Source organism: Indicator indicator, chromosome 36 (assembly GCF_027791375.1).
Source record: "Indicator indicator isolate 239-I01 chromosome 36, UM_Iind_1.1, whole genome shotgun sequence".
NCBI classification, from domain to species: domain Eukaryota; kingdom Metazoa; phylum Chordata; class Aves; order Piciformes; family Indicatoridae; genus Indicator; species Indicator indicator.
In genome coordinates this window covers 617589-641013 of record NC_072045.1, presented here as the reverse complement: position 1 = coordinate 641013, position 23425 = coordinate 617589, and the positions used below count along the sequence as shown (strand labels likewise).

Genomic DNA, 23425 nt, shown 5'->3' with positions numbered 1-23425 from the left:
GCACAGGCTGCAGGAGACCCAGCACCACTGCAGGCAGGAGACCCAGCACCACTGCAGGCAGGAGACCCAGCACCACTGCAGACAGGAGACCCAGCACCAGCTGCAGACAGGAGACCCAGCACCAGCTGCAGGCAGGAGACCCAGCACCAGCTGCAGGCAGGAGACCCAGCACCAGCTGCAGGCAGGAGACCCAGCACCAGCTGCAGGCAGGAGACCCAGCACCACTGCAGGCAGGAGACCCAGCACCAGCTGCAGGCAGGAGACCCAGCACCAGCTGCAGGCAGGAGACCCAGCACCAGCTGCAGGCAGGAGACCCAGCACCAGCTGCAGACAGGAGACCCAGCACCAGCTGCAGGCAGGATATCCTGCACCAGCTGCAGGCAGGAGACCCAGCACCAGCTGCATGCAGGAGGCCCAGCAGCAGCTGCAGGCAGGAGATTCAGCACCAACTGCATGCAGGAGACCCAGCAGCAGCTGCATGCAGGAGGCCCAGCAGCAGCTGCATGCAGGAGACCCAGCACCAGCTGCAGGCAGGAGACCCAGCACCAGCTGCAGGCAGGAGATCCAGCACCAGCTGCAGGCAGGTAACCACAGTTCTTCCTGGCCCTCCAGGAAACCTGAGGCTGGGTCTGGAAAGCTGCACCTCAGATGCTGTGCTCAGGCCCTTCAAGTACTGGTTTGGATCCTCCACCCCAAGATGGACACTGAGAGGCTGGAGCAGGTCTGGAGAAGGGCAATGAAGCTGGGGAAGGGTCTGGAGAAGAGGGCTGGGGAGGAGCAGCTGAGGGAGCTGTGGGGGTTCAGTGTGAAGAGGAGGCTGAGGGAGACCTCATTGCTCTCTCCAGCTCCCTGAGAGGAGGCTGCAGGGAGGTGGGGGTTGGGCTCTGCTCCCTAGGATCAGGTGATGGAAGGAGAGGAAATGGCCTGAAACTGTGCCAGGGGAGGGTTAGGTTGGAGAGGAGGAAAATTTTCTTTGCTGTCAGAGTGGTCAGGGATTGGCACAGGCTGCCCAGGGAGGTGGTGGAGTCCCCATGCCTGGAGGTGTTCCAGACCCCTGTGGCCATGGCACCTGGGGCCCTGGTTTGGTGCCCATGGTGGGGCTGGGTTGGGGTTGGACTGGATGACCTCAGAGACCTTTTCCAACACAAACATTTCCATGATTCTAGGCCAGCCCTGACTTAGCTGTGAAACTCCTTAAGGCACAGCCCAGGCTGTGCTAGAGCAGGAGACAGCCCAGGGCTGAAGGGCAGCAGTGCTGAGGAGGCTGTGCCTGGCAGAGGCTGTGGAGCTCACCTCCAGGAAGCAGTCGGAGGCATCGTGGATCACCAGCACCAGCGTCCCGATGCGGATGTAGTTGGCACAATATGAGAAGCTGATGAGGAAGATGGTGGCAGCATGGTGGACTATCTGCTCCTTGAAATCCTGGTGGGAATGGAGAAAACACCTAATGCACCACTGAGGAGGCAGATTGAGAGTGGAGATGAGGAAGAAATTGTTGGCAGTGAGGGTGGGGAGAGACTGGCACAGGTTGCCCAGGGAGGCTGTGGCTGTCCCCTCCCTGGAGGTGTCCAAGGCCAGGCTGGATGAGGCCCTGGGCAAGCTGGGCTGGTGGGAGGTGTCCTGCCCATGGCAGGGGGTTGGGACTGGATGAGCTTTGAGGTCTCTTCCAACCCAACCCATTCTGTGAATCTGTGAATTAGCCCCGGTTGGAGCAAGCCTCCTGCAGGCAGCAGGGAATCCTCACTCCCAGGTCACTAAGAGACCTCCCACTCCAAAGTCCTGCCCATCTGAGCCTCTTCCAAAGACCATGGGCAAGCCAGAGAGCCAGGGCTGGGGAGCTTCTGGTGCAAGCTGAGGACCTCAGAACAAAGCACACTCCCTCCCTCCACCAGTGATGGTCTGCTGATGGTGCAAAGCAGGAGACAAAGAGGCTGATGAGAGAGCTTCCAGAGTGTCCAGAGGGCTCTGTGCCCTCTGCCTGCCAACCTGTTTGCACCTCCAGGCTCACTGATGGAGCTGACAACCACCCTGCACTTGTCAGGAGGTCTTCCCAGCCTTGCTGCATGTGGCTGTGTCAGGTTTGAGAGGGCTCTGAGCCACCTGACCCAGTGGAGGATGTCCTGCTCACTGCAGGGGGCTGGACTGGATGAGGTCCCTTCCAACCCAAACCATTCTGTGACTCTCACCCAGCACCCTGCCTGTCAGGGCACACAGCACCAGCTCTTCTCTCACTTATCAGCACTGCAGCCCAGAAGAGCAACTTTAAGTTTGGATTGAGACCTCTGCAGAAGTTTGCAGCTTTCTGTGGCAGGGTTTGTGTTCTCCACCTCTCAGAGAAGCCAGTGACAGGAGAAGGCAATTCCTGGGAATGCACAAGGACAGAGGGCTCCAAATCCTCAGGCTAGCACCACCCCCCTGCTCTTGGAGATCACTCTACTGAGTGTTCAGCTTGGGTCCTGTTTGAGTTGGGTTCTTCCCTGCCACTCACCTTCCTCTTCACATCAAAGGGCAGGGTGAAGACTAGGGACCAGTAGAAGGAGAGCTCCAGCAGGTAGTACCAGAACAGGGAGGGTAGGAGAGGCTGTAAGAGAGGGAGAGAGAATGAAAATCCACCAGGGAGAGCAGAGCAGGGCTGGGAGTGAAGACTTCCTAACCAGAACAGTGCCAAACAAACACCAAATCCAGTCCCTGCAGCTGGAGGACACTCAGCTGAGCAAGGTGGTGATCTGAGGAGGTTCAGAGGGGCTCTGGGGTCTCTCTGAGAGGTCTCTGGGGAGGTTTTGAAGGGCCTAGGGGTCTCTGAGGGGGTTTTGGTGGGCTCTGAGGGACTGGGGGAGGCTCAAGGGGGGTATGGAGGGGTTTAGGATCTCTAAAAGGGGTTTGGGGGCTCTGAGGAGGGTTTTGGGGTCTCTGAGGGGGCCTGGGGGGTATCTGAGGAGGTTCAGAGGGGCTCTGGTGTCTCTCTAAGAGGCCTCTGGGGAGGTTTTGAGGGGGCTCTAAATGCCATTTGTGCTGAAGTGGCAGCAAAGAGCAAGGGACATTCCCCTTGGCCACACCAACACTTAGGGAACCACTGGGAACCCCCAGAATACTTTTAGGGTTTGTTCAGCACATTCCTGAGCAGTGGAGAGCTTTAGAAGCCACCTAACCTATTTCACTATGGAACAGAGCAGGAGCTGGACAATCATTCCCTTTTCAGGACTCAAGGAGGAGAAAGTTGTTTGGTGTGAGGGTGCTGGAGGCCTGGAGCAGGCTGCCCAGAGAGGTTGTGGAGTCTCCTTGTGTGGAGAGCTTCCAAACCCCCCTGGGCACTGTGCTCCTGGGCAAGCTGCTGTGGGTGCCCTGCTGGAGCAGGGGGCTTGGCCTGGGTGAGCTCCAGAGCTCCCTTCCAACCTCTGCCATTCTGGAGTTCTGTGACACAGGGAGGCTCCTGCTATAGAAGAGCCAAAACTCCTCTTGAGCATCCAGAGCACATAAAAGCACAAGGGGAAAGGCAGAGCAGGCCCTGTGCTCAGGGGCTGAAGCTCCTTCCTAACCCTTTCAAGTTCCAGGAGCAGGGATAACCTCCCTGTGAAACTGTGAGGGAGCATCCTCTGAACCTCAGGGCAATGAGGCTGGATTGCTGCTGGCACAGCTGCCAGTGCCACTGGGCAATGAACTCCTCAGAGAGCTCTGTGGACAGGAGTCTTCAGTACAGTGGAAAGTCAGGGTTCAGACCATGGCCTCTGCTCTGAAGACTCTCCACAGAAGTCTTGTCTTGTTTGTCTCTTCTCTTCTCTTTTCTCTCCTCTTTTCTCTCCTCTCCTCTCCTCTCCTCTCCTCATCTTCTCTCGCAACAAATCCTTCTGTGGCCCTCAGCTGCTTCTAGAAACCACAGAGCCCTGGAGCATTCCCATTTGCAGTTCCTTAGCTCACCTGGTCAGAACTCTGCCTTTATTCTGCAGCTCCCTCCTGCTTTCCTGCCTCCTCCTCTGCTGTTTGGATGACTCCAGGTACAAAGAGGTCCTCCCTTGGTGAGGATCTGGCTTTGAGCTCTTAGGGCTCTCGAGTCTGAATCCAACTTGGTGCACTCCCTTTTGCCACCAACAGGACCTGGTTTTCAGCAGGCATCCAACTCCCACCCCTGGGGCAGAGCAGCAGCTCTGTGCCTCCTGCACCACTCACCTGCTGTGGGTATCCTGTCCAGCACTCTCTGTGGTCCCAAAACCAAGGCTTCTGCAAAGAAAACACAATAGGAAGGTGAGAATGCCAGAGGAGTTCTCCTCTTGCCAGCTGCCAAACTCCTTCCCTTTGCTCCTGCTGAAGCCTTTGCTGTGTTTGCTGACAAGCAGAGCAGGTCACAGTGTCTGCAGCTCAGCTGCTGAGAGGCTTCCCCTGCCAGGTCCCTGTGACACTGCCAGTCTGTGGCTACTACACTCCCATATCCTTTGCTGCTTAGCCTAGTTCCAAGCAAAAGAACTTTCTACCAACTTGTTGCAGGCTTCTGCACATCTGGGTGGTGCTGGAGCTGTTCTGAATTACAGTAACATATTCTGAAGGTATTAACATATTCTTACAGGGAATTCAGCAGGAACTTCTGTGCTCTGGCCAACCACACAAGTCAGAAGGCTGAAAACTGCCAGGAAGATGTTTTCTCCTCTGATGGTGAGGATCACACAATCACAGAATGGTCTGGGTTGGAAGGGACCTCCAAAGCTCACCCAGTCCAACCCCCCTGCAGTCAGCAGGGACATCCTCCACTAGATCAGAGCCCTGCTGAGCTCATGCTGCAGTCTGTAGGTAATGAGCCCCTGAGAAGATCCTGAATTGGTAGTTTAGGACTTGGCAGCCTCAAAACTGTCATAGAAAGCTGGCAGCTAAAGTCCCCAGGAGTTCTTCCTCCATGGAGCATGGTCTGAGCCTTTGCTGTGCCCAGATGTGATCAGCACAGACATGTCCCAGAGCAAACAGTGATGGACATGTTCCAAGCCACTTCTGTAAGGACAATTTACTCTCACAGATCTCCAGGGCTCAGGATATCAGAGCTAAATGCACAAAAGGCCCTGGGGGTGCTGGGTGACAGCAGCTGGAGAGGAGCCAGCAGTGCCCAATGGGGAAGGAAGGACACCAGCAGCCTGGCCTGGAGCAGCAATGGTGTGGGCAGAAGGAGCAGGGCAGGGATGGTGCCCCTGGATTGGGCACTGGGGAGGCTCCACCTTAGATCCTGGACTCAGTTTTTTCCCTCACTCCCAGAAGGGCATGGAGGGACTGGAGCAGGTCCAGAGAAGGACAGAAAGCTGGGGAAGGGTCTGGAGAAGAGGGCTGGGGAGGAGCAGCTGAGGGAGCTGGGGGTGTTTGGTGTGGAGAAGAGGAGACTGAGGGAGACCTCATTGCTCTCTCCAGCTCCCTGAGAGGAGGCTGCAGGGAGGCACAGATGTGGTGCTGAGGGCCGTGGGTAGTGGTGCTGAGGGCCACAGTTAGTGGTGCTGAGGGCCATGGGTACTGGTGCTGAGGGCCATGGGTACTGGTGCTGAGGGCTGTGGTTAGTGGTGCTGAGGGCCATGGGTAGTGGTGCCCAGGGAGGTGGTCACTGCCAGGGAGCCTTCAGCACTGCCAGGGGAACCTCTCCACACTGCCAGGGAGCCTTCAGCACATCAGGGGAATCCTTCCACACAAGCAGAGGTTGCCTGCTGCCCCTGGTCCCAGCTTAGTGAGCACAGCTCAGGGCTTAGAGCACACCTGTGGCTCCCAGCACCTGCTCTGCATGCTCAGGCACTTCAGTTTGCATCAATGCTGTATTAAAGCAGAGGAAAGGCAGAGACCTCAGCCTCAACCAGGCACACCTTGGGCAAGGAGAAGCAAATGGATAAATAAAACCATTAAACTGCAGCCCCAGCTCCAAAGCAAGCCTGAGCTCTTCACCTCAGACAGGCCCTGCAGCTTCCACCTCAGCTCAGTGTCCCATCCCCTGCCCCCAGAGATGCAATTCTGCAGTCACAGGACCACAGAATCATTCCAGTGGGAGGAGACCTTGAAGCTCATCTAGGCCAACCATGCTCTAACTCCACCAAGGCTGGTGCTCAACCATGGCCCTCAGCACCACATCTCTGCAACACCTCCAGGGAGGGAGATTGAACCAACCTCCCTGGGTTCCACTGTTTGACAACCCCCAGGTGTCTTCTGCTCTGCCAGTGCTGGGCTGGGGCCTCAACCACCTCCCTGGACAACCCATTCCAGTACCTGCAGGGGGCCTACAGGAAAGATGTTCCCAAAGGCCTGCAGGGACAGGACCAGGGGCAATGGCTTCAAATTAGAGCAGAGCAGATTTAGATTGGATGTTAGGAACAAGTTCTGCATCAGGAGGCTGCTGGAACACCAGGTTGCCCAAGGAGGTGTCTGAGGCTCCATCCCTGGAGATCCTCAAGGTGAGGCTGGAGAGGGCTCTGGTGTCCTCTGCTCTGCCAGAGGAGAGGAAGCTCCTGGAGGTCTTAGAGTGAGCATGGTGCAGTATGGCTGTGGCTGCCTGCTGTGCAGAGCCACTCCCTGCCCTGCTGGGAACAGCTCTGGCAAGGGCTGAGAGGACAGGGCTGAGCCCAGGCCCTGCCACTCTGGCAGGCTCTGGCTGGGCACACCAGCAGCTGGCACTGCTCCTGTGGTACTCACATCATGGAGGACAGCAAGGCCAGTGAAGAAGGAGATGATGTAGAATACAAACCTCCAGCTACAAAGGAAGAAAACAAAGCAGGTTAGAAACCAGCCCTCAACCACCAGCCTCCAACTGACAGCTTCACACAATGGGTTGGGTTGGAAGGGACCTTCAGGACCATCCAGTTCCAACCCCCTGCCATGGCACTGAGAAAATCCTCTGAGCTTCTCCTGCCTCTCAGCTGTTCCCTGGGGTCCTGGCACACTCCAAGGCCATGGACATGTCACAGCATCTCTCAACTCCCACAGCACAGCCCCAGGAACCCAGGCTGCGCCTAGAGAAGAAGCCTGCACTGCATGCACAGCTCCAGAAGGGTAGAATCAGCTGCCAGAGGCCAAGCTGAAGCCACCAAGGCCACCTTTGGACACAGGACTGAGAGCTTCACAGAGGGGTAGGGTTGTGCCTGAAGTCAGGAGCAGAAGAAGGGCAGAAGAGAGGAGCCTGGGCAGGTGTTTGATTGGGAAATGGAGACTAAGAGTAAATTAGAGAGGAGGAGATTTAGACTGGACGTGAAGAACAAGTCCTGCACCTTGAGGAGCACTGCTGGAACACTGCAGCAGGTTGCCCAGGGAGGTGTCTGAGGCCTCATCCCTGGAGATATTCCAGGTGAGGCTGCACAGGGCTCTGGGCAAGCTGCTCTAGGGGAGGATGTTGGACTGGATGAGCTTTGGAGGTCCCTTCCAAGCCAAACCATTCTGGGATTCATTTTGCACAGAGCCTTTTGTGGTTGATCAATAACCAGGAAGGGTCTGAAACCTCCTTCCCCTTAGGTCCTGCAGGCAGGGAGGTTGTGCAAGGATGTGGGACAGGTTGCAGTGGTTACTGGAATGACTCAGGTGGGACAGCAGCACCCTGGGCACTTGGGATCCTCTATCTGCCAGGAGGCTTCAGCCTTGGTGTGAGGCATTCCCCTGTAGACAGGAAAAGGGAGAGAGGGACAGCCCTCAGCCAGAGGAGAGATGAGGCTGAAGGAGATGGGGGTGAAGGAGATGGGGGTGAAGGAGATGGGGGTGAAGGAGATGGGGGTGAAGGAGATGAGGCTGAAGAAGATGAGGCTGAAGGAGATGGTGGAGTTCATAGATTCATGGAATGGGTTGGGTTGGAAAGGACCTTCAAGGTCATCCAGCTCCAAGCCCCTGCCATGGACCTCCCCCAGCCCAGCTTGCTCAGGGCCTCATCCAGCCTGGCCTTGAACACCTCCAGGGAGGGGACAGCCACAGCCTCCCTGGGCAACCTGTGCCAGTCTCTCCCCACCCTCACTCTCAACAATTTCTTCCTCATCTCCACTCTCAGTCTCCTCTCTCCCAGCTCAAAGCCATTGCCCCTGGTCCTGGCACTCCCAGCCCTTGTCCAAAGTCCCTCCCCAGCTCTCCTGGAGCCCCTTCAGGTCCTGGAAGGTTGCTCTGAGGTCTCTCTGGAGCCTTCTCTTCTCCAGGCTGCACAGACACTCATCCCAAACCTTCCCAGCCCCAGCAGACACCTGGCTATGAGTCAAACTCTGCCAACCTCTCTCCTAGGCTTTGGGTGGTCAGGGTTGCCAAGTTCATTACAAGAAGGCAATTAATTAGTGTCATGTTTGGCCCTGGCCCAGAGCTGGCAACGATTTCCCAGATTAAAGCAGAGAAGTGCCTGCCAAGTGCAGTGGGCAGGGGCAGGTCACACTGAACACACAGGGGGCAGGGAAGGAGAAGAAACTCAACCCAGCAGAACAAATAAGCTGGGACCAGACTAAACACAGCAAAGTCCCCCAAGCAGGGAAACTCTCTCTAGCATCCCTCAGCTGCCAAAAGCCTCCAGAACAAATGAGAAATGAGGACATTTAGAGAGAGAGAGGCTCCAGCTGCCAGTGCAAGCCCCAGGAGCTCCAGCAGACACTCAGCCTTCTGCCTGCAGATGGAGGCAGAGGGCAGTGGTGGGAGAGCAGCTCGGCTGAGCTGAGGCTGAAGAGCCTCTGCTGGGAGTTGGCACTGTCAGCATTCACTGCAGGGCAGGCAGTGCAGGGAGAACAGCAGAGGCAGAATGGTAGGGGATGGAAGGGACCTCTGGAGATCATCCAGTCCAACCCCTGCCAGAGCAGGGGCACCCAGGGCAGGACACACAGGAGCTGAGATTTCACCCTGGAGGCAGCAGATGAAGCAGGGCTGCTCTCCAACTCCTTCTGCCCAGCTGGGGAGGGATTTGTAACTGCAGCTCTCTGGGATATCATTAACCAGTCACAGACTCCAAACAGGGGTTTGAAGCAGGGATTTTCCCTCACAGCTTCACAGAATGCATCTGGTTGGAAGGGAGCCTCCAAGGGCATCTTGTCCAGCCCCCTGCAGGCAGCAGGGACAGCTCCAGCCAGAGCAGGCTGCCTAGGGACACATCCAGGCTGAGCTTGAATGTCTCCAGGGACAGGGCCTCAGCCACCTCCCTGGGCAACCTGTTCCAGTGTCTCCCCACACTCATGGTGCAGAACTTCCTCCTGATGTCCAAGAGGAGGTTGGATGCTACATGGAGCATGAGTGATTAGCTCCAGGTTGCTGCCCACCCTGTGGAGGCACTTCCAGACACGAGCAGTACTGCAGGTATTAAATTTCTTTCATCTCTGGGACTTTCTCAGGATTACTTAACTGCCTTACAAGAACAGCAGAGCAGCCACTCACATTTCAGTCAAGCTCAGGAGAACCCTCTGCTGTGGAAAGCTTCTCCAGAAATGACATTCACAGGACTGGCCAAGGGGAGATTTATTTTGTGCCTCCCTAATAAGGTGGATTCCACTCAGCTCTTTCCAAGAAGAGTTTTCACAGATTCACAGAATGGGTTGGGTTGAAAGGGACCTTAAAGGTCACCCAGTTCCAACCCCTGCCATGGCAGGGACACCTCCCACCAGCCCAGCTTGCTCAGGGCCTCATCCAGCCTGGCCTTGGACACCTCCAGGGAGGGGACAGCCACAGCCTCCCTGGGCAACCTGTGCCAGTCTCTCCCCACCCTCACTCTCAACAATTTCTTCCTCATCTCCAATCTCAGTCTCCCCTCTCCCAGCTCAAAGCCATTGTCTCTCACCTTGGCACTCCCAGCCCTTGTCCAAAGTCCATCCCCAGCTCTCCTGGAGCCCCTTTAGGTACTGCAAGGCTGCTCTGAGATCTCCTTGGAGTTTTCTCCAGGCTGAACAGCCCCAACTCTCCCAGCCTGTCCCCACAGCAGAGCTTCTCCAGCCCTCTGATATTTTCTGTGTCCCTCCTCTGGCCCTCTCCAGCAGCTCCAGGTCCTTCTTGTGCTGGGGTCCCCAGAGCTGGAGGCAGTGCTGCAGGTGGGGTCTGAGCAGAGCAGAGCAGAGGGCAGAATCCCCTCCCTGTGCTGCTGCTCTCCCTGCTCTGGATGCAGCTCAGCACTCAGCTGCCTGCTGGGCTGCCAGGGACCATTGCTGGCTCCTGGGGAGTTTGTCACCAGCTGCCACCTCCTCTTTGGAAATCTCCTCCTTTCACCCAGTCTCTTTTTCTGCTTATAAAAGGTGCTGGGGTTTGACTTTCAGGATGCTGAAGTCAACAGAGAGCAGAACACAGCCTGCCTGTGAGCTCTGAAAGCAACAGCATGCAGAGGAGCTGCAGAAGAGTAGCAACAGAGGGAATCAGTTTGCAGTGAAGCAAAGAGAAGTCATGGGAAAGGGCAGAGGAATGCTGAGTGCTTGGGAGGTGCTGAAGCAGCAGCAGAGCAGCAAGAGGCAAGGTGCAAAGCAGAAGGGAGTCTGTCAGGCACAGCTCTGTCCCAAAGCAGGATGCCAGCCCTGGGGGGACCCAGCACAGGGACATAGAACTGTTGGACAGGAGGCCACAAAGATGATCAGAGGGCTGGAGAACCTCCCCTGTGGGGACAGGCTGGGAGAGTTGGGGCTGTTGTGCAGAGGCTCTGTGGGGAATAAGGGTGAGCCAGGAGTGAAAGGAAGCTTGGGAGCAGAAACAAAGGGGAAGAGGCAGAAGGGTTTTCAGGAACAGAGAAGCTGCAGAGAGAGGCTGAAGAAGCAGGATAAGAGCCAGGAGGGTTCAGGAACAGAGAAGCAGCAGAGAGAGGCAGAAGAAGCAGGAGAAGAGCCAAGGGGGGGTTCAGGAACAGAGAAGCAGCAGAGAGAGGCAGAAGAAGCAGGATAAGAGCCAGGAGGGTTCAGGAACAGAGAAGCAGCAGAGGGAGGCAGAAGAAGCAGGATAAGAGCCAGGAGGGTTCAGGAACAGAGAAGCAGCAGAGGGAGGCAGAAGAAGCAGGATAAGAGCCAGGAGGGTTCAGGAACAGAGAAGCAGCAGAGGGAGGCAGAAGAACCAAGCGGGGCAGGGAAGGTTGAGATGCTGTCTGCATGGGGACAGGGGGCAGGAGGGCAGAGCTCAGCTCTGGTGGAAGGCTCCTGCAGCTGCTGGGAGGTGCTGCTGCTCACCAGGCCTCACAGAACTTCTTGGAGAGGCAGGGTCTGTCTGCGTTCCTGCGGCGCCGGAACCAGCGCTCCACCGTCCGCAGCGGCAGCTGGCACTGCCCTGCCAGCCTCAGCAGCTCCGCCTGCAAGAGAGGGCAGCCAGAGGGGTCAGCCCTGGAGGGCCAAAGGGATGAGCTGCTCTTACAGTCTGAAGGTGGAACCTTAGCCTAGCTCCCAACTGCAAAGATTTTGAGTCAAATCAAAAAGGGAAATCAATTACCCTTGGCCACAGAACAGTAACAACTGAAGGTCAATAAGCACAAGGTCAGGGTCCTGCACCTGGGGAGGGATCACAGCAGGCACCAGGACAGCTTAGGAGATGCCCTGCTGGAGAGCAGCTCCATGGGGAAAGACCTTGGAGTGCTGGTGGGCAGCAAGTTCTGCATGGGACAGCAAAGTGCCCTGGTGGCCAAGAGAGCCAATGGGAGCCTGGGGTGCAGCAAGCAAAGTGTGGCCAGCAGGGCTGGGGAGGTTCTGCTGCCCCTCTGCTCTGCTCTGCCCTGCTGAGACCACAGCTGCAATCCTGTGTCCAGTTCTGGGCTCCCCAGCTCCAGAGAGACAGAGACCTGCTGGAGAGAGTCCAGTGGAGAGCCATGAGGATATCTCCCCTGTGAAGAGAGACTGAGAGCCCTGGGGCTGTTTGGTGTGGGGAAGAGAAAGCTGAGAGGGATCTGATCAATGTCTATCAGGATCTGAGGGGTGGGGGGCAAGGGGACGGGGCCAGGCTCTTTTGGGTGGTGCAAAGGAGTAAGACAAGGAACAACAGGTTCAGGCTTGAACAGAGAAGATTTCAGCTCAACATGAGGAGAAATTTCTTTGGTGTGAGGGTGACAGAGCCCTGGAGCAGGCTGCCCAGAGAGGTTTTGGAGTCTCCTCCTCTGGAGACTTTCCAAAGCCACCTGGATGCACTCCTGGGTGGACTACCCCAAGTGATGCTGCTCTGGCAGGGGGGTTGGACTGCCTGATCTCTGGAGGTCCCTTCCAACCTCTAATGTATTGTGATCCTGTGGTACTGTGATCCTGTGATCCAGATCATTCTGTTTGTTCTTTGAATGGCTGATTCTTGGTTTTACAGAGAGCTCTTTCTCTTTTTCTCCTTCTGTTGCTTCTGCTTGCAACTTCTCTCTCTCCCTTTCCAGGATAACCTCTGTTTGACAACTGTGTGAGGTCCCAGGAAGGAAGAAGGGAGGGAGGGGATGTGAGTGATCCCCCTGGCCCATCCAGGGGAAGGTGATTTTGTAGAAGGGGATCCTTGTGTTTGTGTTTTTCTGGGTCGTAAATCCATTTAGTACATAATTCATTGCATTTTCTGTCCCTAGAATTTGCTTTGCTTTGTAAAGAGAGCTTCATTCTGCTCTTCAAACCAACTGAGCCAGCCTGCTGATTTACTCTGGGGTTAATTCTCCCAATCTGTTGGGGGGTGATTTCAACCCACCACATATGGGCATCCTGTCTGACCCACCAGAGCCCAGATGGAGGCTGTGGGCAAGCCCATATCTGTCCAGGCTAAGGCAGCTGGCAGGCAGGGCTCTGTTCTGAGGGTACAAAAGCCTCCCCCTGATCCCACAAGCATCTGGGTGCTGAGGCTAAACCCTGAACCTGGATGTTGCTGATGTGAGCTCCCCCAGCTTCACTTCTCACACTCTGGCCTCTGCTCCTCACAAGAGGTTGATGGAAGGGACCTCTGGAGGTCATCCAGTCCGAGCCCCTGCCAGAGCAGGATCACCTGGGGCAGCTCACACAGGAACTCATCCAGGCAGGCCTTGAAAGTCTCCACAGAAGCAGACTCCACAACCTCTCTGGGCAGCCTGCTCCAGGCCTCCAGCACCCTCACACCAAACAACTTTCTCCCCATGTTGCTGTGGAACCTCCTGGGTTCCACATTGTCCTATTACTGGGCACCTTCATCTTGCCTCTCCCCAGATATTTACAGACATTGATCTGATCCTTTCAGCCTTCTCCTCTCCAGACTAACCAGCCCCAGGGCTCTCAGCCTTTCCTCACCAGATTCCAGTCCCTTCATCATCCTCATAGCTTCCACTGGACTCTCTTCAGCAGGTCTCTGTCTCTCTAAACTGGCGAGCCCAGAACTGGACTCAGTATTCCAAGTGTGGTCTCAGCAGGGCAGAGCAGAGTGGGAGGAGAACCTCCCTAGCCCTGCTGGCTACACTCTTCCTCATGCAGCCCAGGAGCCCATTGGCCTTCTTGACCTCAAGGGCACACTGCTGCCCCATGGACACCTTATTGTCCCTCAGGACTCCAAGGTCTTTCTCCATGCCCCCTGTGGCTGACTGCTCTCAGGTGCTGTGCTGGTCCCTGCTGCTTTGGTGCTTTCAGCACAAGTGGCATTAGGAAACTTCAGGATGCCAAAGGTGATGTCCTTTGGCTAGGGACACAAAGGCTGCTCTGGAGGAGGGCAAAGGCAGGAAGGGACTCACCTCTTTGGGGTTCTTGCAGCGCCTGCTGTAGAACATTTCCAGCACAGGGTTGGGCTGAGCTTTTGGTTTCTGCTTGTCTTTCACTCCCAGTTTGGTACTGAGGGGCAGGGCTATGGCTCTGCAAAAGAAAAGGTAAAGGTCCAGGCCAGCCCAGAGCAGAGCAGAGCTCTCTGACACTGCAGCACACAACTGCCCCCCACACCCTGAGTCCAGGCATCAAACCCCACACCTGCAGCAGCAGCAGTGGGAATTGTGCTGCCCTGAGCTCTGCACTGCAACAGCCAAGGCTGCAGGAGGCTGGGAATGCTGTGTCCTGCTGTCACCTCCTGAAGCCACTGTGCTGTGGCACCAGGATTACGGCAGGATGATCCAGCCATAGAATCACAGAATCACAGAATGAATGGTCTGGGGGTTAGAAGGGACCTCCAAAGCTCATCCAGTCCAACCCCTGCAGTCAACAGGGACATCCTCCACTAGAGCACAGAATCAACCAACCAGGTTGGAAAAGATCTCAGAGATCATCAAGTCCAACCTAATCCCTAACACCTCCTGACAACTAAACCCTGGCTCCAAGTGCCACATCCAAGCTTTTTTTGAACACCTCCAGGGACTCCACCCCTCTCTGGGCAGCACATCCCATGGCCAATTACTCTTCCTGTGAAGAACTTTCTCCTCACCTCCAGCCTAAACTTGCCCTGCACAGCTTGAGGCTGTGTCCTCTTGTTCTGCTGCTGCTTGCCTGGGAGTAGAGCCCAACCCCCACCTGGCTACAACCTCCCTTCAGGGAGTTGTAGAGAGCAATGAGGTCTGCCCTGAGCCTCCTCTTCTCCAGGCTAAACACCCCCAGCTCCCTCAGCCTCTCCTCACAGGGCTGTGCTCCAGACCCCTCCCCAGCCTTGTTGCCCTTCTCTGGACACATTCAAGTCTCTCAATGTCCTTCTTGAACTGAGGAGCCCAGAACTGGACACAGTACTCAAGGTGTGGCCTGAGCAGTGCTGAGCACAGGGCAGGATGAGTTCCCTGTTCCTGCTGGCCACACTATTCCTGATCCAGGCCATTGGCCTTCTTGGCCACCTGGGCACACTGCTGGCTCCTGTTCAGCTGCTGTCACCCAGCACCCCCAGGTTGCCCATAGCCCTCTCCAGCCTCACCTTGAATATCTCCAGGGATGGAGCCTCAGACACCTCCCTGGGCAACCTGTTGCAGTGTTCCAGCAGCCTCCTGGTGCAGAACTTGTTCCTCACATTCAATCTAAATCTGCTCTGCTCTAGTCTGAAGCCATTGTCCCTGGTCCTGTCCCTGCAGGCCTTTGGGATCAGTCCCTCTGCAGCTTTCTTCAGGTACTGGAAGCTGCTCTAAGGTCTCCCTGGAGCCTTCTCTTCTCCAGGCTGAACACCCTCAGCTCCCTCAGCCTGTCCCCACAGCAGAGCTGCTCCAAACCCCTGAGCATTTTCCTGGTCTCCTCTGGACTCTCTCCATCAGGTCCAGGTCCTTCCTGTGTTGAGGGTTCCAGAGCTGCACACAGCACTGCAGGTGAGGCAGAATCACCTCTCTGGATCTCTGGCAATGCTGCTTTGGATGCAGCCCAGGCTGCCCTTGGCCTTCTGTGCTGCCAGTGCCCATTGCTGGCTCCTGGCCAGCTTCTCCCTCCCCAGCACCCCAAGTCCCTTTCCTCAGAGCTGCTTTCTCTCACCTCCTCCCCCAGCCTGTACTGACAGTGAGGATTGCTCTGGCCCAGCTGCAGGACCCTGCACTTGCTCTGGTTGAACCTCATGAGGTTCACCTGGGCACCACCTCTCCAGCCTGCCCAGCTCCCTCTGGATGCCATCCCGTCCCTCCAACTGAGCTGCACCTACAGCACTGAGCTGCATGTCCAGCACTGCATGGCTCAGAAAGCAGAATGCAACCATGGAGCTCTTGCAGCAGCCACTGTCCCACTCTGCTCTGTGCTGGAGGAGCAGCTACCAGCAGAAGAACCTGCCTGCACCTCAGCTTCACCTCCCACACAAACAAATCACCATGAGAGTTGGGGCTGTTCAGCCTGGAGAAGAGAAGGCTGCAGGGAGACCTCAGAGCAGCCTTCCAGTACCTGAAGGGGCTCCAGGAGAGCTGGGGAGGGACTTTGGACAAGGGCTGGGAGTGCCAGGAGGAGGACAATGGCTTTGAGCTGGGAGAGGGGAGATTGAGAGTGGAGATGAGGAAGAAATTGTTGAGAGTGAGGGTGGGGAGAGACTGGCACAGGTTGCCCAGGGAGGTTGTGGCTGTCCCCTCCCTGGAGGTGTTCAAGGCCAGGCTGGATGAGGCCTTGAGCAAGCTGGGCTGGTGGGAGGTGTCCCTGCCCATGGCAGGGGCTTGGAACTGGATGAGCTTCCAACCCAACCCAACCCATTCCATGCATCTCTGAAGGCTGTCACCTCAGTGACACAGAATTGTCACACATTTAGGTCACTCCTGCAGCTCCTTGCCCAGCAGCCCCCAGCTGCAGGACCATTCATTTTTATCTGCTCTCGGAAATTCCTTTCACATCAGTGGCCACAGGGACATTCAAAGCTGTCCCAAGATCAGTTGTAGCATCAGGGAAGGGGAATTGTGCTTGGTAGCAACAGCCCAGCAGGACAAGAGGTTGTCACAGAGGCTGTGTGTGAGTCTTGGGTGGTTTCAGTGACACTCAGCAGCACCCTGGCACTGCTGCTGCATGGCAGCAGAATGCAGCCAGCATTGGGATTTGGGCTTTTAGCTCTGATTGCTCTTAGGAAATGTTTTAATTGTATCTTAGGATTTAATATCATGAGAGAGTTGGAGTTGTTCAGCCTGGAGAAGGCTCCTAGGAGACCTTGCTGTGGCCTTACAGGGGCTAGAAGAAAGCTGGGGACAGAGTTTTGCACAGGGCCTGTTGGGACAGCACAAAGGGGGATGGATTGGAACTAAAAGAGGGAGACTGAGAGTGGAGAGATGGGAGAAGTGTTTGCCCCTGAGGGTGGTGAGAGCCTGTCCCAGGCTGCCCAGAGAGGTGGGAGCTTCCCCATCCCTTCCAACCCCTGACAGGCTGTGATCTGTGATCCCTGGCACCACTGCAGGTCAGGTTGTTTGGGGCTCTGAGCAATCTGCTCTGGTTGGGGATGTTCCTGCTGCCTGCAGGGACTTGGATGAGCTTTAAAGGTCCCTCCCTACCCAAACCTGTCTCTGGGTCCATGATTCTCCATCAAGGAGTTTAACTCTGATGCTGGCTCAGCAGGGTCTGTGCTAAGTACACCACAGAATTTCCATGACCACTGGAGCTGAGAAAACATTGACCTCAAGCTCTGCACCAGACCTCAGACCTTCTGTGAAGCACTTCCTTGAATTGGGCCTGACCTTTCCTTTCTAAAGGTAAAGTCACTCCACACAAAACCCCTCTGAGGAGGAAGAAGGTGGCCAAGAAGGCCATGAGCATCCTGGCCTGGAGCAGCAATGGTGTGGGCAGCAGGAGCAGGGCAGAGATTGTGCCCCTGGACTGAGCACTGCTGAGGCCACAGCTGGAATCCTGGGGTCAGTTTCAGGCCTCTCACTCCAAGAAGGACATTGAAAGGCTGGAGCAGGACAGAGAAGGGCAACAGAGCTGGGGAAGGGTCTGGAGAAGAGGGCTGAGGAGGAGCAGCTGAGGGAGCTGGGGGTGTTTGGTATGGAGAAGAGGAGGCTGAGGGAGACCTCATTGCTCTCTCCAGCTCCCTGAGAGGAGGCTGCAGTGGGGTGGGGGTTGGGCTCTGCTCCCTAGGATCAGGTGATAGAAGGAGAGGAAATGGCCTGAAACTGTGCCAGGGGAGGGTTAGGTTGGAGAGGAAGAAAAATGTCTTTGCTACCAGAGTGGTTAGGGATTGGCACAGGCTGCCCAGGGAGGTGGTGGAGTCCCCATGCCTGGAGGTGTTCCAGACCCCTGTGGCCATGGCACTTGGGGCCAGGGTTTGGTGGCCATGGTGGGGTTGGGCTGGGGTTGGACTAGGTGATCCTGAAGGCCTTTTCCAAGCCAAACAACTCTATGATGCCATGCAATCAAGACTTGTAGTTGAGGAAGAACTCCCTGCAGCTTCTTTTCCATCAGGCACTGAAAGGTCTGGAGTTTTGCAGGCACATTACAAGCCCAGGGAATGTCTCTGCCAGGGCTCAGGCCCCTTGCCAGAAAGCTTTTCAATGGAAAACTCTTTCAATTCCCCTGACTGACGTCTTCATTTTGTTTAACTCCTGACTTCTGCATCTTGCCTGCTGGTTTGTTATGGCCATGGCATAAAACACTTCCCCTCAGAGAGAGAAGCTGCTGAGGATAGGCTGTAATGAATCCCAGTTTGTTGAGGTCCTGAGCTGAACCATGAGTGAGAGCTGAACCAATCCTACTTTTATGAACAGCATTGGGAAATCAAAGCCTGAAATCCTTCCCAGGAAAGGTTTGTACACATTGGATGTATGCTCTGACTCAGGTTTCAGTTCAATCTTCCTCCAAACACAACCCTGGGAGGGTGATGATTGTCCTGGTTGCAACATCACAGACACCTCCTCAGCTGCAGGGACGGTCTCATCATGGCAGCTGATCAGATCTCTGGGAGACAGGAGGAGGCTGAGGACTCAGCTCTACCACTCTCCACAGCTAGGCAAGGCAAGGCATAGTCAGTGAGATGATTCTCATCTCAAGCTGCCTTCTTCCACCAGGGAGCTCCTCTCCCACCACAGCTCACATGGGAAGTTCACACAAAGGCATTTTACAGTAAGCACCAAAGAAGGAACTGCTGAGGCTGCACCTGGAGTCCTGGGGGCAGTTTAAAGGACACTGAGAGGCTGGAGCCGGTCCAGAGAAGGACAGAAAGCTGGGGAAGGGTCTGGAGAAGAGGGCTGGGGAGGAGCAGCTGAGGGAGCTGGGGGTGTTCAGCTTGGAGGAGGCTGAGGGAGACCTCATTGCTCTCTCCAGCTCCCTGAGAGGAGGCTGAAGGGAGGTGGGGGTTGGGCTCTGCTCCCTAGGATCAGGTGATGGAAGGAGAGGAAATGGCCTGAAATGTGCCAGGGGAGGGTTAGGTTGGAGAGGAGGAAAATTTTCTTTGCTGCCAGAGTGGTCAGGGCTTGGCACAGGCTGCCCAGGGAGGTGGTGGAGTGCCCATGCCTGGAGGTGTTCCAGACCCTTGTGGCCATGGCACTTGGGGCCATGGTTTGGTGCCCATGGTGGGGCTGGGTTGGGGTTGGCCTGGGTGACCTCAGAGACCTTTTCCAAGCCAAATAATTCTCTGATCCTACAATACCTGCTAAGCTGAATCTAAATGGATTAATTGTGAAGGGCTCTAAAGTGACACTCCCCCACCCTGCCAGGTGGGCTACAGACCTTCTGCAGAGGCCTTCAGAGCTAGTGTGAGAGACCAGAAGTACTGAACTTTGCAGGGAGTTGAGGTTTCCCTCCTCCACTCTACAAATCTCTCCTGGTAGAAAGAGATGCAGAACCAGTGAGAGCAGCACCTGGAAGATCCATGCAGTGACGTCTGAGGAGGGCAGATTGAGAGTGGAGAGGAGGAAGAAATTGTTGAGAGTGAGGGTGGGGAGAGACTGGCACAGGTTGCCCAGGAAGGCTGTGGCTGTCTCCTCCCTGGAGGTGTTCAAGGCCAGGCTGGATGAGGCCCTGAGCAAGCTGGGCTGGGGGAGGTCCATGGCAGGGGCTTGGAGCTGGATGACCTTGAAGGTCCTTTCCAACCCAACCCATTCCATGAATCTATGAACTCCCCCATCTCCTTCAGCCTCATCTTCTTCAGCCTCATCTCCTTCACCCCCATCTCCTTCACCCCCATCTCCTTCACCCCCATCTCCTTCACCCCCATCTCCTTCACCCCCATCTCCTTCACCCCCATCTCCTTCAGCCTCATCTCTCCTCTGGCTGAGGGCTGTCCCTCTCTCCCTTTTCCTGTCTACAGGGGAATGCCTCACACCAAGGCTGAAGCCTCCTGGCAGATAGAGGATCCCAAGTGCCCAGGGTGCTGCTGTCCCACCTGAGCCATTCCAGTAACCACTGCAACCTGTCCCACATCCTTGCACAACCTCCCTGCCTGCAGGACCTAAGGGGAAGGAGGTTTCAGACCCTTCCTGGTTATTGATCAACCACAAAAGGCTCTGTGCAAAATGAATCCCAGAATGGTTTGGCTTGGAAGGGACCTCCAAAGCTCATCCAGTCCAACATCCTCTCCTAGAGCAGCTTGCCCAGAGCCCTGTGCAGCCTCACCTGGAATATCTCCAGGGATGAGGCCTCAGACACCTCCCTGGGCAACCTGCTGCAGTGTTCCAGCAGTGCTCCTCAAGGTGCAGGACTTGTTCTTCACGTCCAGTCTAAATCTCCTCCTCTCTAATTTACTCTTAGTCTCCATTTCCCAATCAAATACCTGCCCAGGCTCCTCTCTTCTGCCCTTCTTCTGCTCCTGACTTCAGGCACAACCCAACCCCTCTGTGAAGCTCTCAGTCCTGTGTCCAAAGGTGGCCTTGGTGGCTTCAGCTTGGCCTCTGGCAGCTGATTCTACCCTTCTGGAGCTGTGCATGCAGTGCAGGCTTCTTCTCTAGGCGCAGCCTGGGTTCCTGGGGCTGTGCTGTGGGAGTTGAGAGAAGCTGTGACATGTCCATGGCCTTGGAGTGTGCCAGGACCCCAGGGAACAGCTGAGAGGCAGGAGAAGCTCAGAGGATTTTCTCAGTGCCATGGCAGGGGGTTGGAACTGGATGGTCCTGAAGGTCCCTTCCAACCCAACCCATTGTGTGAAGCTGTCAGTTGGAGGCTGGTGGTTGAGGGCTGGTTTCTAACCTGCTTTGTTTTCTTCCTTTGTAGCTGGAGGTTTGTATTCTACATCATCTCCTTCTTCACTGGCCTTGCTGTCCTCCATGATGTGAGTACCACAGGAGCAGTGCCAGCTGCTGGTGTGCCCAGCCAGTGCCTGCCAGAGTGGCAGGGCCTGGGCTCAGCCCTGTCCTCTCAGCCCTTGCCAGAGCTGTTCCCAGCAGGGCAGGGAGTGGCTCTGCACAGCAGGCAGCCACAGCCATACTGCACCATGCTCACTCTAAGACCTCCAGGAGCTTCCTCTCCTCTGGCAGAGCAGAGGACACCAGAGCCCTCTCCAGCCTCACCTTGAGGATCTCCAGGGATGGAGCCTCAGACACCTCCTTGGGCAACCTGGTGCAGTGTTCCAGCAGCCTCCTGATGCAGAACTTGTTCCTAACATCCAATCTAAATCTGCTCTGCTCTAGTCTGAAGCCATTGCCCCTGGTCCTGTCCCTGCAGGCCTTTGGGAACATCTTTCCTGTAGGCCCCCTGCAGGTACTGGAATGGGTTGTCCAGGGAGGTGGTTGAGGCTCCATCCCTGGAGGTGTTTGCAGCCAGGCTGGATGAGGCTCTGGCCAGCCTGATCCAGTGTGAGGTGTCCCTGCCCATGGCAGGGGGGTTGGAACTGGCTGAGCCTTGTGCTCCCTTCCAACCCTGACTGATTCTATGATTCTCCTGGAAGGCTGTGGAGCCTTCTCTTCTTCAAGCTGCTCCTCTGCAGCACTGCCTGGCTGCACTGCAGCACTGCAGCACTGCCTGCTGCTCTGTAGCACTGCCTGCTCCTCTGCAGCACTGCCTGGCTGCACTGCAGCACTGCCTGCTGCTCTGTAGCACTGCCTGCTCCTCTGCAGCACTGCCTGGCTGCACTGCAGCACTGCTGGCTGCTCTTTCCCCCCTCCCCAGCACAAGCTGGCTCACAGCAGAGTTGCTTCACCAAGTCTGAGCTGTTTCTTTTCCCCCAGGGCTGCACCCACAACCTCCTTGGGCACTCCCAGGCCTCACCCAGCCCCACATGTCCTCTTCCCACAGCCACCACCTCATCCACAGGATAACTGCTCTCACATTTTCCAAGTTCAGTCAGCATCTACCAAGGAGAGGCCAATCCATGCTCAGGGCTACCTTTCACAGGTTTCATCTCCAAACTATGAAGATGGAGCCCAGAGCTCTAACTGTGCTGGGTGAATGAGGGACTGAGGAAAATCCTCTGAGCTTCTCCTGCCTCTCAGCTGTTCCCTGGGGTCCTGGCACACTCCAAGGCCATGGACATGTCACAGCATCTCTCAACTCCCACAGCACAGCCCCAGGAACCCAGGCTGCACCTAGAGAAGAAGCCTGCACTGCATGCACAGCTCCAGAAGGGTAGAATCAGCTGCCAGAGGCCAAGCTGAAGCCACCAAGGCCACCTTTGGACACAGGACTGAGAGCTTCACAGAGGGGTTGGGTTGGAAGGGACCTTAAAGCTCATCCAGTTCCAACCCCTGCCATGGGCAGGGACACCTCCCACCAGCCCAGCTTGCTCAAGGCCTCATCCAGCCTGGCCTTGAACACCTCCAGGGAGGGGACAGCCACAGCCTCCCTGGGCAACCTGTGCCAGTCTCTCCCCACCCTCACTCTCAACAATTTCTTTCTCATCTCCAGGCTACATCTCCCCTTTCCCAGCTCAAAGCCATTGTCCCTCATCCTGGCACTCCCAGCCCTTGTCCAAAGTCCCTCTCCAGCTCTCCTGGAGCCCCTTCAGGTACTGGAAGGTTGCTCTGAGCTCTCCCTGGAGCCTTTTCCTCTCCAGGCTGAACAGCCCCAACTCTCCCAGCCTGGCCCCACAGCAGAGATTCTCCAGCCTTCTCATCACATCTTTGTGGCTTCCTCTGGACCTGCTCCAGCAGCTCCAGGTCCTTCTTGAGCTGGGGACACCAGAACTGGACACACACTCATGTTAACTCAGAGACCAGAAGTAGAAAGCTACAAAGCCAAGGTCATGAGAAATCCCAAACACATCCTCTGGGTCTGCAACACTCCAGCTTTGTCCAAATTCTTCCAGGCTGAGGAAGCAGCACCATGCAGAAAAGGTACAAGAGCCCCAGAGAACTTGATTCACCCTTCCCACTGAGCAGTGGAAGCTTTCTTCTGTGTCCTGTTCTGGAGCCTCTGTTCCAGGAAGATCTGGAGATGCTGGAAGGTGTCCAGAGAAGGGCCAAGAGGAGGAGCAGAGGGCTGGAGCTGCTCTGCTCTGGAGACAGACTGAGAGAGTTGGGGTTGTTCAGTCTGGAGAAGAGAAGGCTCCCAGGAGACCTTCTTGTGGCCTTCCAGGATCTGAAGGAGGCTGCAAGAAAGCTGGGGAGGGACTTTTGAGGGTGTCAGGGAGGGATAGGACTGGGGGGGATGAAGCAAAACTGAAGTGGGGAGATTCAGATTAGATGTGAGGAAGAAATTCTTCCCCAGGAGGGTGGTGAGACACTGGCAGAGGTTGCCCAGGGAGGTGGTGGAAGCCTCATCCCTGGAGGTTTTTGCAGCCAGGCTGGAGGTGGCTCTGAACAACCTGCTGTGGTGTGAGGTGTCCCTGCCCATGGCAGGGGGTTGGAACTGGCTGAGCCTTGAGGTCCCTTCCAGCCCTGACAGTTCTGTGATTCTTACCCATAATGAACTGATTGTGAAACAGCAACTACTGAAAAACCTTCATGTGCAAGAAATGGCTGCAGAGAGCTGAGACAAACAAGCAGCCAGCTCTGAACTGCTGAAATTGGCATCTGAGGGCAGATAGTGGCATGATTACAGGCTTCTGGCTTCAGATATTATCTTTTTGTAAGGGTGTGACCAGAAGCTTCTCCTAATGAAGACTGTGAATCAAAACAGATTTCAAATGAATGAGGAGATGCAGGCCTGTGGAAACTCTGCCAGCTGAGGCAGCACTTGGATGGGAAAGGAAAAAGAATAATCATTCATCTGCCCAGCAGCATCTGAAATCAGATGGGAAAGGTACTGAGAGGGACTGAGGGTGGTGTGGCAGGAGGAGGAGGAACAAAGGGACAGGCCCAGAATGTTGCAAGGGCTCTCTG

The 23425-nt window shown here is 55.9% G+C and overlaps 1 protein-coding gene across 1 annotated transcript in view; it reads right to left on the bottom strand.

The window, feature by feature from the left end:
- LOC128978327 (ceramide synthase 4-like) overlaps positions 1 to 23425 on the bottom strand; it is a 32168-nt gene that overhangs the window by 6403 nt on the left and 2340 nt on the right. The window contains exons 2-7 of the mRNA XM_054396200.1: positions 13565 to 13682; positions 11091 to 11209; positions 6643 to 6700; positions 4165 to 4215; positions 2489 to 2581; positions 1294 to 1422 (exon numbers count right to left, since the gene is read on the bottom strand). Of these exons, the coding sequence (XP_054252175.1) occupies positions 1294 to 1422; positions 2489 to 2581; positions 4165 to 4215; positions 6643 to 6700; positions 11091 to 11209; positions 13565 to 13682 (568 nt within the window). The remainder of the gene's footprint in view (positions 1 to 1293; positions 1423 to 2488; positions 2582 to 4164; positions 4216 to 6642; positions 6701 to 11090; positions 11210 to 13564; positions 13683 to 23425) is intronic.